At 42.8% G+C, this 16,353-nt stretch overlaps 2 protein-coding genes across 2 annotated transcripts in view; one reads left to right on the top strand and one right to left on the bottom strand.

Annotated features, from left to right (window-relative positions):
• Window positions 1–278: 278 nt before the first annotated feature.
• Window positions 279–16,353, top strand: part of T265_09854 (hypothetical protein) — a gene marked incomplete at both ends in the record, with an annotated part of 44,360 nt that continues 28,285 nt past the window's right edge. Inside the window, 2 exons of the mRNA XM_009176052.1 lie at window positions 279–522; window positions 7,067–7,581. Coding sequence (XP_009174316.1) covers window positions 279–522; window positions 7,067–7,581 — 759 coding nt within the window. The remainder of the gene's footprint in view (window positions 523–7,066; window positions 7,582–16,353) is intronic.
• Window positions 7,631–16,353, bottom strand: part of T265_09855 (hypothetical protein) — a gene marked incomplete at both ends in the record, with an annotated part of 33,041 nt that continues 24,318 nt past the window's right edge. Inside the window, 3 exons of the mRNA XM_009176053.1 lie at window positions 7,631–7,740; window positions 11,534–11,622; window positions 15,532–15,665. Of these exons, the coding sequence (XP_009174317.1) occupies window positions 7,631–7,740; window positions 11,534–11,622; window positions 15,532–15,665 (333 nt within the window). The remainder of the gene's footprint in view (window positions 7,741–11,533; window positions 11,623–15,531; window positions 15,666–16,353) is intronic.

Below are 16,353 nucleotides of genomic sequence, written 5' to 3'. Positions count from 1 at the left end.
AGGGACATGAACCGCCAGGGTGGAGGGAATGCGGTAGGCCACAAGGCCTTACGAATCAAGGCCGGAGAGTACAAGCTACTAAAATTAGTATTAGTTGGGATAACCTACCAACACAAAGTAACACAGACCACAACGCAACAAAGATCACAAACGGACCAAAAATTCACTAAGTTCACTACACCTCAAGTATCCAATCACGTCAGAAGATGACCGATAGCCGTTGACTGCTATATAGACACACGGAAGCAAAGAAGTACCCACCCAACTGCGCAGAGATGATGTCTCCTCGTATGGTGACGAAACGTTTGCAAGCCAATCCCCACGCTCGGCGAACAGGTCAACAGCCACCTGATCAACAACCAAAAAACTCAACCGATCTACAATTATTTCACCACATTACCAGATATCTTAACGCATACTGCCGTATCACAGAATTACGGTTTATCCCCAGCAACTGTTTTGCATCCCGTGCCGGCCACCTGACCGCTGCCGATTTGCCCAATCTTCTGTTGAAGCACAACGGTCAGGGGTTTACACAGTGACCTCATGTCAGTCATTTTACCCCAGTGCTGCAAATGAGCGGATAACCGATAGATCGCGACAACTTGCTGGGAACCGCATTCAGTATAATCTCCCGTTCACGCTTCAAGTAGCGTCGTGGATGAGAGTTCATGTTTGAGGAACCGTCCACGCTCGAGAGTCTTAGTGTCAGAAAAACGCTCACAGTAAGGAACAGAATGTTTTTTGCGATCAAGCGGGTGCAAAAATCACAAGCAGCATCGCGGTTCTTATACTGTACTCTTGTCACCAAAATCCAGGCTTCTGGATCTATTTGGGTAGCGACTCGATATCGAATACTTTCGTACTCCAGCGTCCAGAAAGCAACTACATTTTCTAAACTAAACTAAACAAAGAATTTCGGTTTTATATTTTGAAGCCATTTAGAGAAGTGCTTCTGTCGAACTAGTCCACGGAATCACAAAGCATCCGCCTTTGAAAGACATTTGACTCGGTGATTTGTCTTTGCATTGCATTTCAGACCGGCATCCTGCAGTGAACATTTGAGTCTTGATAACACCAACGACTTCTGAGCTACGAAAGGCGCTGAAAATTTCTTGCATTTCCTGCAGTTACGTGCGCCGAGAGTTCATTTTTAGGAACCGTCCACGGTGGAGATCCTTAGTGTCAGAAGAAGGGTCACAGTAAATAACAGAATAGCTCTTTGCGATCAAGCGGGTACACAAGTTACGAGCAGCAACGCGATACCCACCCAACTTCGCACTCATGATGACGAAACGTTTGCAAGCCAATTTCGGTGCTTGTCGCTTAGATCAACTGCCACCTGATCAATATCTATTACGCTTTAATTTATCTCTTCTGTTGCTTTAATGCGATACCGCTAGTTTGGTCGTATTCATGCAAGCTTCAAAAGACAATCCAGTGAACATGTATTACGCAGACATATCCGGACACACCACATGTATATAAAAAAAATGGCTCTTCGTTTAGCAAGTAGTCTGTCAAAAACGCGTTTCTTTGTTTGCCTTTAAACGGCTCATTTATGACCCATATTTCTAATGGATATACTGCATTCTAAATTCCCGGTCGGAGAAAATTATTTGATTTCGTCCATCATTTAAGACGTCAAATTAAGTTTCCTTTTCTTTCATGGCTTTCCATGACTATAAAAGCCTATAGAACCTTAATAGAATAAGCGCAATCAATACTTGATCAATTACGGTAGATCCTCTTTGGTAAACGGCGACTGTTAACTACTCCTGCTACTACTGGTACGAAGATGCCTGAAAGTTTGTGGTAATTGACTACTGTGGAAAGGTTTGTCCGTGTGCAGCAACCAAACAAATTTATTCACCGTGAAAGCGTGAGTCCGAGTTCCAGTGCGCTGCGGCCGGATGAATTTCTACATCAGTTCATTGAGCAAAACGAGGAGAAAGTGACATGACCCTGCGTATCAAAACACAATATTAACCTTAAGGCCCTGAGAATGTGGGCTCACGGGAATGTTGACATTTTTCATTCATTTTCTGATCTCAGCTGGAAATCTAGGGTACCAGGACAAAGATTTGGGCTTCCCGAAATGTTTTGTAATCTCGTAAGTAGTGTGGTGAACACTTTCAATACAGCTCCAGAAAACTCGGTAAAATTTCTGACCCGCGCGTTCGCTATCGTTTGAATTCTGTCGATTTTTTTGCTATCATGTGCGTGGGAACGCAACACAAAAAGCTACCCTTCAAAGCTGCCTGCACCATTACATGGGTCGTAGTGACTAGGTTTTCAACTTCTCTGACCATGGAGATGCTCCGTTTATTGAATTCCGAGGAGATGTGATGCGTTTGATTATGTATGGTAACCGCGTTGATAGTATACGGCTTTTTCAATGAAAAAGCTATTTTTTTAATGGAATGATGGGGCTTAGATTAACTTATCTGGACATATTATCATCATGAAACATGAAACAAGTAGTTAACACTGGTCTCACAAAGTGGTGTCCCCAGCAATTCAAGTGTCGTATTTCTCGTCAAGGTAGTTTATATGATAACGTCACGCCGATGTTGTTTGACCAAGTTTAATTTTGCTCAACCCAGATGATTTTGCGACTGATCCATTGAGATTGCAAAACAAATGTGGATACCAGAAACACAGTGGCTGGGCGTCAACAATGTGGCGTGGATGGTAGGAAGAGGGTTACGAAGAAGGCCTCGTGCAAATTCTAGAGGGACAGCGCAAATGTTTTGTAGTAAGAAAACGATTTCCTATTTTATATAGGAAGGCATCCTGTGATGAAAATCTGAGAAGCAATGTACAAATTTTCCGTCCATATTTCGAATCATCGGTGGTGAGCATAGTACTTTAGAAGTTTACATTTTCGGCCAACCAACGGCATGATTTATCACCAGGAAGCCGAGATACCACGTCACCCATTCTTCAGTCGCTTGCGACGAACTCAGCGAGTGCCAACTACTCACATGAAGCATCCATTCGTCGTGTAAATTGATGTTCATTGTAAACCACTTATAGACGCTTGACAATGTAATGGCATTTGAAAGACCTCAAATTAATGGAATCTCACTGAAATTTCGTGAAACGTAAAAAGGTCTAAAGTCTCCTAAACATGTGGGATTGACCATTCATTATTCCGATATGGTGGCTGCAATCTTATTCGCTGTGATATTGGACCTTGCGTGCCATTTTAATGGAGGTTTGCATTACTGTCGGCAGCGTAGCTTACAAACACCACGGAGGGCATGGTGGCACTGATATTCCGGAGCAACAAAAGACACTTAACAGGTTACTCATCTATAGCTTCAAGAGGACCAAACAAAACGCATTCAAACATTGTCCGTGAGCTGATTTTGGTGCCCAGTGTTTCCGAAACTCATTATTCTTCCAGATCTTCCATCCATCTGGTTCCTAGCTGCTAATCCGAACAGACACTGCCGGGACTCCAAAGCCTACAGAGTTACAATCTAAATGTCAAAGTTCGGCTGGAGACGCGGGCCCTCTGGTCTCTAATACCACTTTGGAATCGTGCTGTACATTAAGGATTACTACCACGGCTCTATGTTTTGCGATGTTCTCACTCTAAAGATGAGATTTGAGTAGCGTAATTTTTGCCCTGGCTGTCGCGGAGACCCCGTGAAATAGCATCAGTATGTCCTTCATATACAGTTAAAAAAACGCACTGATCAGTACAATAAAAGGAAGTTTCAAACTTGGTTTATTCTTGTTCCATTCGTGATTCTTGTAAGCAGATAGTGGCTGGCTCTATGTAAGATGTGTTTAGCCCTGGATTGCACAATATCCAATGTTCAGCGATTAATGCCGCCTCCACTGCTGAACTGGTTTCATCTGACTGGGAGAAAGCATGATATAACCGGTACAACACCTGCAATATTTTGGTATCCCCATGCAGTAACCACCATTGCTAGGTTGATACTGCCTTCGAAAATAACAGGTCCAATGATTGTGACGTGACTCCCGCTGATCATTCTCGTCAGCGGTCATTTCTGAGGGGTTCTACCCAGAAAAAACTGATTAAACATTTACATACTAATGAGATTTTGATGAGCTTAACCAACGGAATCCAGCTAAATGTCTCCTTTACAGGAGTGGTCAGCGAGTTCCGTGAAACACGGTTTCAACCGGTAATAAATGTTGAGGGAAAGACAAGTATTTCGCTCACGCGATTGATCCCAGGCTGCCCGAGGACCATGGTGTTTTGTCGAAGAGATTTCAGCCTCCGTGTTAGTGGTGCGTTATTTCTAGTGTTCTTGCAACCTCTGTATTTCTGTGAATCACAGTAACAATTCGTCAATAATTTGCAACACTCAATTTCTTTCATAATGATTTATAATTTCTATTGTCTGAACTTTCAAAAATTCTAGTCTAAGCCCCCCCCCCCGCCAATGAAAAGGCACAATCTTCGTCAGCATTTTGGAGGGACAAGCGAATGGAACTCTTTCTGGCGGAAGTATACCCGTATGCCTGGATTACATGTTCGGAATACGTGTGTTTTATTGATACTGTGAGGTTTGCGTGGTTAATCAGTTAGTAGTCATCAGGCAGTATTAATAATTTTGATTCCCTAAAACTCTAATTGATTTATCTTCAATTAATTGGTCATATTGTTTGAGTAAATGTAAATAGTTGAAGGAGAGTTAGCGCAGGTTTCTTCGGGAACATGCAAGATGCAGCAAATCACCAACACCATCGACTACATTAACACCACCACCGCAAATTTCTTCCCAAGCATTAGGAAAATTTATGGAAATTCAATCAGGGCTTATTCGGCGCCCCAAAATAAGGAAACCATTTTGAGCAAACTTAGATGACAATGCTATCGATTTGGTGGATATCAGTCCTGTTTGAGAAGCAGTTTCGCAGGCGATAATAACTGCTCACTGATCTTTCAACACGAACGAGTAAGCTCTAATGTGTACAACCACGGTTGCAGGGCAAGGCAGTTGTTTTTTTGTATGGAAAAGGACATAATCTTTGGTCGTATTGCACTGATAGGCGTCTGCATGTTGTTCGTTTCAGGCGACAGGTAGTCTCCGATTTGTAAGATTTCAAAGTCTCTACGGCTTACTGATGCATCGAAATGATGGCGCAATAGCAGTATTTCTTCAGCGCAATAATTGATATTTTGAACTGTCTAACGTAACAGTCATTTCGAACGCGATTATATATATAAATATAATATACGAGGTAACCACTTTATATTCAAATGATAGTCCAATTAGTTCGGTTGCTTAGAAATCGATTGTGTCAATCTCTTCAGTGACAGAATCGGTTACCACCACGCGGGTGAAGATCAACTGAGTTTGCTTTTTAGGACTGGCTTAGTAACCTCAATTAAACATTACTTGATGGAAATCAGAGTTGCAGCGACCAAAAAGGTTCATCCAGTAAGCCTCACAATGTGGTTGGTTTTATATATCTAAAATTTTGACAGGTGGTAGTCGAGTTGACAACAGCAGGTAGTGACCTCGTTGTGGACTCTAGTGTTCGTAGATTCATATGAAATTATTGAGGACTCGAGTGTGGTTTCACGCGGGTTTTTGCGTCTCACCTGATTTGGCAAAAACTTCGCAGCCTGTCTGATTTCTTCCTCTTAAAATGTGTCTTACAGTGGCCTTGAAATAAGTCGTCCTGTGGTTTTTGGCACCATCGTTATATAAAGCGTGTTCGTACCGCATGGGTGCACTAGGAAGCCGTTGAGAAGAGGGTATGAAATTGGGCTGCGATTTGCTTCAAGTGACTCCCAAGTCCGCGTAAACGGAGAACGCACCTTTCAAGTCAAATCGCACATATTTTATCTATCTTTCTCGAGTTGGCCTAGTCTCGTAAACGTGAAAACCGAGGTACTCAAGTGGGACATTCTCCCACGCAAACGTAAACACGGCCACATAACTATATGAAACAGAATAAGTCTGGGAGTAGATTTGGTTTGTCTATTCAAGAAGTGGTGGACGGTGAACGTTGACGCAGCTCGGATGGGCATCACACAAAATACAGATTAGAGGGTGCGTGTAGGTTGAAACGATGTTTTCAATCGAAAATTTATCAGACAAGTGGTTGCGAACAAATCTCCTTAATATTGTTAGTGACTCAGTTGGTCAAGACACTAAAAGAAATATCATCAGGCCATGAGAGCAATCCACCTGTTGGAATCATTCAGCTACCAAGAGAATGCAGTGCTTCACTTTGACGCGTTTCAAATCAGCTCATTGGAGAGTTCGGTTGGAACCATGCAACTTGGAAATCATTTCAAATTATCAAAAGACTCCGAATTATTTATTGACAACGATTCCGTCGTAGGCTGATCAGAGTAAAACTCCGGCGATGGGCACCAGGACGATATTGTCGGAGCTGAAACGTTTGCCGTTTTCGAACCGTCACGGAACATTCTCTAATCTCTTTGAAGTAACGAAACATCGTAAGCAGAATTGTGTGCACAGACATGGTCTCTGATTAACCTGGAAGATATGAACCTCGCCCACGGCCTTGGACTATAGCCACCCACTCTTTCGCAAGTTTGCAATGTCTTCTTTTGCGAAGAAGGAGATGAAGAGTCGGAGTCCATTTTCATCATGAGGATGAACCGGAGATGACCAAGCAGTCGTGTGCGTAAGTAAATGTTTAGTGGATATTCACACAGTCAGCGAGTTCTTCATTCGAACTGCGACGAATATCGCGGCACAATAATTTCGGGAATTTAGAGGAAACTCGCTGCTACTTTGCTTGCTAGTCATAAATTACCGTTTCATTTTGCAGCAAAGGAAAGTAGTTTCTCTATCTGCGGACTCATTTAAGCGAATGGAATTCAATGCCACGAGTAGGCTCATGAGACATGCTCCACAATTCGGCTACCAGGGAGGTTATACACTCTGAAACCGAGAACAATGTCAGTTAATGCGCAGTAAGCTTGGGGTATTTCGGTGGAGGCCACGGCGAACCGCTAGATAATTATCAGCTTCTCCGATGGAATAACATAAATAAACATATATTTTTCTACCGTCCATCCAACCAACCATCCATCCAGCAATCCACCCATCCATCCATTCATCGATGCATCCATCCATCCATCCATCCATCCATCCAACCACCCATCCATCCATCCATCCATCCATCCAACCACCCATCCATCCATCCATCCATCCATCCAACCACCCATCCATCCATCCATCCATCCATCCAACCACCCATCCATCCATCCATCCATCCATCCAACCACCCATCCATCCATCCATCCATCCATCCAACCACCCATCCATCCATCCATCCATCCATCCAACCACCCATCCATCCATCCATCCATCCATCCAACCACCCATCCATCCATCCATCCATCCATCCAACCATCCATCCATCCATCCATCCAACCATCCATCCATCCATCCATCCAACCATCCATCCATCCATCCATCCAACCATCCATCCATCCATCCATCCAACCATCCATCCATCCATCCATCCAACCATCCATCCATCCATCCATCCAACCATCCATCCATCCATCCATCCAACCATCCATCCATCCATCCATCCAACCAATACGTACGTACCTACACACAAACATATATACCTGCTGCCAGTCAACATCCTTTTAAGAGTAAATGTTGCTCAATTGTTTTCTTGGTTCCAGCCGATTGTTGTTGGCAGGAAACTCCCCTTCCGGGGGTGTATGTTTTTTTCGAAGCTTAATGGAGGCCACAACTGAGAAGGAACACGAGAAAACTTAGTGAAAACTGCATCGGACATTTCAGGTTTTTTAGTTTATTTTACTTATAAAACTGATCGCAGCAGAACACCTGAAAGCAGATAAAAGCTCACATCAGCTGAGCATTGAATTCTTTAGGTAAAAATGAGTGTTGAGAATGCACGGTTGCAAGTAAACGGTCATCAATTGAGTAGTTAAGAATTCGTCATTTTCCAGCCGCTTAAAAATCTAACGTGGTACGTTTAGATGTGCAAAATATATTTTATACTCCATCGATGATTTCACGCAACTATTTCTCTCGCTACTGTCGGCCTGGCCATATCGTCACAGAAGCGCATCGCGAGATCGTCATGGATGTGACGACCCACCATAAGAAAACGGTAAACAACTTGTCCACGAGGGATGAGCTCGTGAGTTTCAAGGCAGCATTCGATCAAATACAGATGCATTGTTTCACAATTCACCAAGTGCATTGATCTCGTGGAGCATGCAAACAATGGTGCAAAAATATTTTCCCTCTCCTGGCCAATATTTTCAAACTTTGGCGTCACCTCAGGAGAGCCACAGTCCCAAAATTACTCTCAGTTAAACGACTGCAAATGACCATAACGGTAGGAAATTCCTCTGCAAATATGTTACTCACATTTTGGTTTTCTTCTTGGGTTTTGATATAATCCCCAAACATGGTGATGAAATGAGTTTCCGTATAACACCGTGATCACCAGTGAGAATCATAGAAGTTGGGTGTGACGTATTTTTCCCTATAGCTCTTCGCTTTGCTGCTCATGTGTTCATGTTGAAGGGTCAGATTGAGCAATAAACATTTCCACCGATACGCTAGGATTATCATCTAAGTTTGCTGAAAATTGAAATAACTAAATTTCTTCGGATTAGACCGAAGTGAAGTGTCCGAGCGCCGATGTGTTTTTCGAACGCTACCTTGGTTGTACTCGCTAGTTGACGAAGCAGCGACCTCTTGTGACATTTCAAAGTTATTTTGAGTTCCAAACTGTCTTTCGACATCTTGGGACGACAAAATGCACGAAATCATAGCATCATGGTTCTTGATTAAACTACGGCTTTTAACCACACAAAATGTTCCCTACAAAGAACACATACTACAAACATCGCGGATATACTAACTGGATGACTCTAATATTTGAGTAGTTCTCACTGTCTACTGAAATCTCCAACTAATCTCTTCCTTATTTTGGGGTCACCGGCTAGTTTTGATTGCAGAATTTCCATAAATCATGTTAATGCTGGAAAACAAAATTGGCGGTGGCGGTCGTAATATCGCTGATGGTGGTGGTGAGAGGAAATGTCTATAAAATATTTATCATTAATCCCACGAAAAGTGCCGTACATTGGAAAGAAATTATTGTAGACTAGAATGCTGGCCAAAAGATAACCGCTCCAGCTAGAAGGAAGCAAAACCAAAACAGAGGTAAAAATAATCCCACTTTGTTGCATCATATGTTTTTTCTGTATCTTATTGACTTCACTCAGATATTCGGAATTACCAAAACAATATGGCTTACTTACTAAAGATAAAAAACCGTGTGGCTTAGTGAACCAAATGTACTACTAACGGCAGCTGAGTACCGTAGGATAACCCATCCACAAATGACAGTTTTGGTAAAACACACGTATTCCGAACCTGTAATCCAGGTATACGAGTACACGTCCGCCGGACAGAGTTTGATTTGCTTGTCCTTACTAAAACAGACCAGGACGGTTCCCTTTCCAGTACGGAGCAATTTTGGAAGGTTCAGATAACGGAAAATACGGATTAATATAAAAAATCGTGACATATTGACGTAACTAATCGAAAAACTCTTATTGTGACGCAGATAAATTGTGAAGATACGAGGAATCTAGGAATCCCGCACTACTCCTAAGGTTGCTGAAATCCCTTCGGCAGAACAACATGATTTTCAAGCCCACTGGGGTCAATTAGGTAGGCGTAGTCATCCAGTTTACCTCGGAATTAATTATGTTTTGAAACCACAATAGATGGAATCCGCTAAACGTTCTTGTACAGGAGACATTTATCTGGATTAGGCTGGTTCAGCCCGTCGAAATCCAATCAGAATGTGAGTGTGTAATTTGTTTTTCAGGGTAAAACCCATCAGGAGAGACCATTTACGAGAATGGTCGCAGATGGTCACGTCACACGAATTAGATCTGCTTTCTTATATTTTGAAGTGTACAGCAAAATATTACAGGTGTTTCACCGGTATTACAGTGATTTCCTCCACCCAGCAAAACTAATTCAACAGCAGAAGCGACCTTATTCGCTGAAGACTGGGTTTTGTGCAATCTCAGGCTAAACGTCTCCTGCATATGGCCAACGACTATCTACATACAAGGAATACAAAGAGAACAAGAATGAGCCGGGTTTGGAACTTAACTCTGTTCCACCTACAAGTCAGGGATTTCAACCATAATTGGGGGATAATCTGAATGATATTTAACAAGATCCACACGAGTGTAAGTCAGAAAATTACGCCACTTACTTTCCATATCTGAAGGAAGAATGTTCCAGATGACGGAGCCATAGAAGCATCATCCATGTAAAGCAGCATTTTCTTGTGCTTTTAGTTTCTGTACACATATGCAAGGAGATCTTTGAACTCTGCGGCATCGAGCTGTCACAAGACAAGAAAACCTCTCCTGAGCTCGACGTAACTCATTAAATATAACGTCAAATTACGGGCCAAAACGTCCAGGTATGCGAACTAACCTCAGCATTTTAAGTCTTCCTGTCTAGGCTTTGGCAACTTAGCAGTTTCTCAGCCGTAGTGCTTCCTTTGGGTGGAATGATACCTAGGCGCCCAATCGGTGTTCTAGATGAACGGTTGTGTTGAATTATCGGAAATGCAATCATTTGAAGGACAAAGTATGAATGTGTTTCGCTCAGTGCTGCTGAAGTTATACATGAGTAATCGGTTTAATGTCTTAACTTTACTTGTAATATCAGTGTCGCGGTGTCCTCTGTAGTGTTAGCCAGCCTCACTGCAAACGGTCATGGATACCCCCGTTGGAAAGATCCCTCAATGACCTAGTTTCAGAACGACCAGACTTCTCCGTTTCCTTTGGTTATTGTTGTCACGCATGCTGCAGTTTCGGGTGGTTAAGGCAAGAGAAAGGATAGATAAATATGAAAAAAAATTATGATTAAGTGAGTAGTGTAATCGGTGAACTAATGCTGTGACTCACAGAAACAGTGATTCTCCAAGTACTCGACAGCGAACTCACTAAATAGAAGGTCGCCGAAAACGCTCTGACTGCACAAATCTTGACAGGAGCAGTTAAGATGCAGAGATTGGGCTTGCTCCAAGCACTGTGGGTCAGTTTACCCGTGCTGCAGCCACTGGACTAAACGGAGCACCACTGAGTACTATGCAGCGAGGCACCTGGTCCGTTTGCTGAACTGGGTAATTCGGTTTGAAACTTTTTAGATCACAAATAGAGGTGACAATTAAGTGCGTTTTGCGTGGGAGCGCGGTTGGGTTGGTACTCTATGGTTGTTGCAACTGCGTGGACTGATACGAGGTATACCCATTCAGATGAACCTTGGTCGATGATTGATGGTCTGGGTGAGCTTCCCTTTTGACCTTTTGATTGACTTGTCTTCAGATTGGTGGATATGCCAGATTGAATATTTTAAGGATGCTGTTTATCTTAGCAGTTTCATATTGGGACCGTTTCTCCCCCTAATTCGCCAAGGTTGTTGATGAAATAAGGCGCTCTGGGGCTACGGCGTAGCAGCTTGGGTAGACTCACCAATTTGGTCTCTGTTTGTGTACGGCGGTTTCAAAGGACCTACAGTGAATTCGGTATACTTTGTTATCAGTGCATTTCGCTGCGGCGACCTGTAATGCGAAAACGAATCATGATAACGCTCATCTTCTCTCAGCCCTAAGCAGCGCTGAAAATTACATGCATTCCCCACAATCGCTTACTAATTCACCGACCGATATGCGAACCTACACATCATATTTGGGAATGATTCATCACGACGGAGTTCATCGGACCTCCTGTCGGATTTTTTCCACTTCACTAAGTCTCTTACACAAACACCTAACGATAAATCTTGAATTTTGCGTTTGTAATCAGTCTACGGAGACAAACTATGTTAATCATTGCCCTAATGTTACTAAGAATGGAGCACGTAAGTACTATCTCGCCATAGCCATTCAAAGCAAAGTCCATACATCTGATGGAATGCAAATTAGAAATATTCCAATCGGTCTACAATTTTCGGTCATCATTGTGAACCAGGTCCACCAGAGGATCTCGGGAAGACGGCTAAAGTTGTGCCAGCTTTGTCAAAGGGCAAACGAGGCCTTTACTACTGCAGCTTGTAACCGCTTTGTTCTTCTCACTGTGCAATCCCGTAAGCGTATGCCCTCATTATATCACCACCGGAGAAGCAGTTTCCAAAAAAGTCTCACGTTCCACATAAAAAAACCTTAAAGCCCATGGGTTGGGAATTAAAACACGGCAGACAATGTATGATGCACCGAGTCGTTAAGGAACATTTATTGATATTTTTGTTGAATCCAAAATTTCCACACGAATTTGTGCATTGCCTAAGTTATGCCACTGGACTCGTTGCACGACGGACGGCCAACGCCTGGTTCAAACACAGAAGATGGACAGCAATTCCGCCTACTGAATAGGCGGAAGAAACAAGAGCAGAATGTCCACTTTGTTGCAGCAAAAACGTGGATTAACCGCTTGCCTTCTTGTGTTTGCTTCCACCATCGCTGTCCTCCGATGGGCATAGGGACGGGCGTTTCTACAGATCACAGTTTCCGTATTGTGGACTGCAGTAGATAGTACTTTGCTAAGCAGCTTATGATGCGAACATTTTCGCCCTTATATTTAAGCAACTGCGGGATACCGAGACGTAAGTAGTCAACTCTTTCTGAGATTCTTTGTACATGACGCAGTATACAAAAGAATAAACGAACCAGAATTTTATCACACCTGTCAGGTTCATGCCGACCTTTAGGCTAACGAAACTATGTACCTCATTTATGATGCTCTCAGGCAACTGAATGTGCTGCACCAAGCCGCCTCATGTTTCAGTCGCCACGATATTTGAAATATCGCGATACTGTATATCTTTGTAATATACTACTCATAAGGTTGCTTAACATCCATCGACAACCCACTTAATTGAGAAAGCCCTTTCTAAGAAACATCGTGGTATCAGCCAACAGGTGACCACGTGATGTGGTTCCCGTCATTGACGGATTATTGTTGCTTTGTCCTGCTTTTAGTTGGAGCTAATCAAAATGCTGAACTGTTGCTTCAGGCCAAACGGTCACGTGCTGAAACTACCATGCGGACCGTCACGGGTTCGGTTCGATCCACCTGGAATTTCGTGAAATGCGCACTGCAGATAATTTCCTAAGGATGAGCTCCATTGCTTTTCAGCTTTTAGGCATAAAATGAGTTTACTTTGGAGAAGAGCTCTCCAACGAAGACTCCAAAGTTTTCTCATGTCACATACAGATAGGGGGCTGCATCTATCCATAGTATAGTTGTGAAACCGGCCAGTAGGCTAAATAATCCTCTGAGGGTGGTCTGGCTGAAATTAGAGTTCGACATTGAATACCAAATTAGCATTCCCGTGGTATTGAGATATACAAACGCCCATGGTTTTTCCGAGTACTTTAATCCAGGCCCCTATTTTACCGGGGTTAAGCGGCCAATAATTCATTTCATTGAATGATTATTCAAAAATATAACCGGACTAGATCAGGAAGCCCGCATGGAACAAATAAGGGATGTCAACAATTATATTGATTGCGATAATATATAGAAGACAGCTTAGCAGGAAGCGCAAACAAAGGAAATCCAGCAGGGTCTGAGACAGATGTGCACACAGGAGATCACGTGACCTCCAGATTGAAACACATTATTCGGTGGTTTGCTTGCCAAGCTGTCCACGAACACTGCATTTGGTAGAAAGGATGACTTGAACCGGTATCACAACTTTGGCATTTAGATTCCGTTGCACAAATCCGTGGATTAGGGATGCAGCGCGCTTGGACGGAATAAATGCCGCATTGTAACAAGCGAATTCCTCCGTCTTCAGCAATCCTCGGCTCTCCAGCTGCGTTATGCACTACAAATACAGTTCATTTGGAAGAATAGAAAATTATTCACATATTCTGAATATTGCTCTTTGTTCACCGTTCCAACTCTAAATCCGGTGTAGCTGCAGATCGTTGCAATTTTCCAGGTGAGGTGATGTTTACTGGGCCCCTGGTCTAAGCAAGTTTGGGGAACCTATTTGATTCGGTCTTTTTCCATCATCGTCATCATCGTCACATTCATCGTCATCATACAAGTCAGCGTAGCATCAGTGTTCGCCACAGGTGCTTTGCCGCCGGACAATCAAGTTTTAGGTGGACGCATTATTTTAAAGTAAAACTACATCCTAATGGGCAATGGATTTATTTCCAGCCTACCAAAATAATTTCGGGATGCCCCAGACATCCATTGATAAATCTAGGTGAAACCTAACAGCAGGATCGCCAATGACATGGATTATCACCAGTCTTCAAAACGACTTATCGTCGAGCTGGTTAGAAAAAATGTACGGGATAGATGTCGACCGATTTGAGATATTTTGAGGCATTGAATAGGGTGTTGTCATTTTTAAAAATTTGTAGATAAGTCTTCGTCTGTTCAAGCCGGCTTTTCGGAGAATAATTGGGTATTGTCCATGGAAACCGTTCACCTAATTTCTGAGAAAGTTTCGGGCACCTCTATGAAGAAAACTCTGAACGAGGATTTATTCTTCTGTGAAAATGATAAGTCTGAGGTATCGAAACATCAACTGATGCACTGTAAACTTCTTAACATGTTTGAAAAGGTGAATAAGCGGGTCAGTTCGAGTGTTCGGTCTCGGATGCCATCTACTCTACCCCAATTTATTTCAGTATTTTCAGAACTGCAGTGGTGCCTGCTACGACATAACCCATTTCAATGCTGTTGTGTGAGCCAGTTGCTTTATCCTGGAAGGAGATTCACACCGATATAAACGGACTCCTCGGAGGCTGTTTCCCACCATCACACTTCGCTCGATCGAAGTCGCTTTTGCACGATCGAACTCTCATTTGCTATGTGTCCAAATGTGGATTCAAAGACGTTAGTTTCCAACCGTTTTTGTTCTGAGATGGCTGCTTTCGACCGTATTGGCCTCATCACTCAGCTACACTGCTAAAAAAACCGGTACGATAGCGGACACATTCTGCGAGATTGAGAGCTGTGGCGCTTTGCAGCCCTACGTACCAAGAATCAGATAGCTCACCCGGATGTCCAAGAATCGGGTATGTAAGTTGTATACCAGAATACAATTTGAAATTACGCGCGCTTGTCAAACTCCAAGGACCACCGAGAAGATTCCTAACGTTGACAAATAGGGAATTGTTCAGCGAATATTAATAAACATTTCTTCCAGTAAGTGGAGCCAGGAAGCACTGTTTATCTGTTCCACCTCATTGAGGTTCAATTGCCCTGTGAATCGCAGGAAACAAACATCCGATGCTCCGGCTGGTGTTCTGAACACTTAAACGCTTTCTGCTTCTCACACACCTATGGCTGTCGCACTGTCATCAGCAGACAAATTGGTATACAAAGGACAAACAAGCCCTGCATTATCCTGATCGTCATGCAATGTAAATCCGAGAAGTTTATGTTCAGTTCGCAAGAACAGTAAGAAGGCCAACTTTCATACACGAATCGTATTAAATCTCGTTTACCCTGCAATGTGTTCACATTCGTAGTGTTTCATGACACCTCCGCGTAGGACAGAGTATCTCCCGAGAACCAAATTCAATGATTCATCAATTGCATCAGTATATGGTTTGAGGATAAGCTTCTCAAAATGAGTTTTCTGAATGAATGACGGAATGAAGCCAAATGAGCTTTATGCAATTTTTTATGGTTGGAACTCTTCCCAACACCAAACAAAAGCTTTTTCATAGTCACAAAGGTTTGCGATTTACGTCATCACCGAAATTGTACAAGTCACCTAACGTTGTCTACCGTTTCATTGTCGAACCTCTGTACAATATTTGCGAAAGGGGCAGAGGATGACGTCAGACGGTGCGTAGTGGACTAAGCTGCTCATGCAAATCTAAGGCTGATCTGATGCACAAAATAATATCAGAATGATTTCTTGCGTTGCCACCTGCAACTTAATTTTCCCAACGATTATTGCCCCAATAGCGATAAATTGGACACATATTTAGCGAATCTTCTGAGCTGATACTGCCCTAGGAAACCAGTTGCACAAAATGGCACAGAGTAACGCACAAAGTTATGGGAGAAATCAGTTTGGCGTGTACTTTCAGGTGTTTTCCGTCGAACCATGCATATTCAACCGCGTTTACCAATTTTTAGAACACGGTCAATGTTCTGAGTTCGAAACTCCCAGATACTGTGCGATAGTTGGCCAAATCCACATTAGGAATTTCGTTACTTAAACGTCAGTGTGATAACATAGCACCTTGCAATTACCGATGAGGTTCACATAATATTGAAATATTAAAAAATATTAAAAAATATTAAAAAATATTAAA

Source organism: Opisthorchis viverrini, assembly GCF_000715545.1.
Source record: "Opisthorchis viverrini unplaced genomic scaffold opera_v5_311, whole genome shotgun sequence".
Classification (NCBI taxonomy): Eukaryota; Metazoa; Platyhelminthes; class Trematoda; order Opisthorchiida; family Opisthorchiidae; genus Opisthorchis; species Opisthorchis viverrini.
Note: the sequence above shows the minus strand (reverse complement) of the source record. Positions and strands in the feature narration are given on the sequence as shown.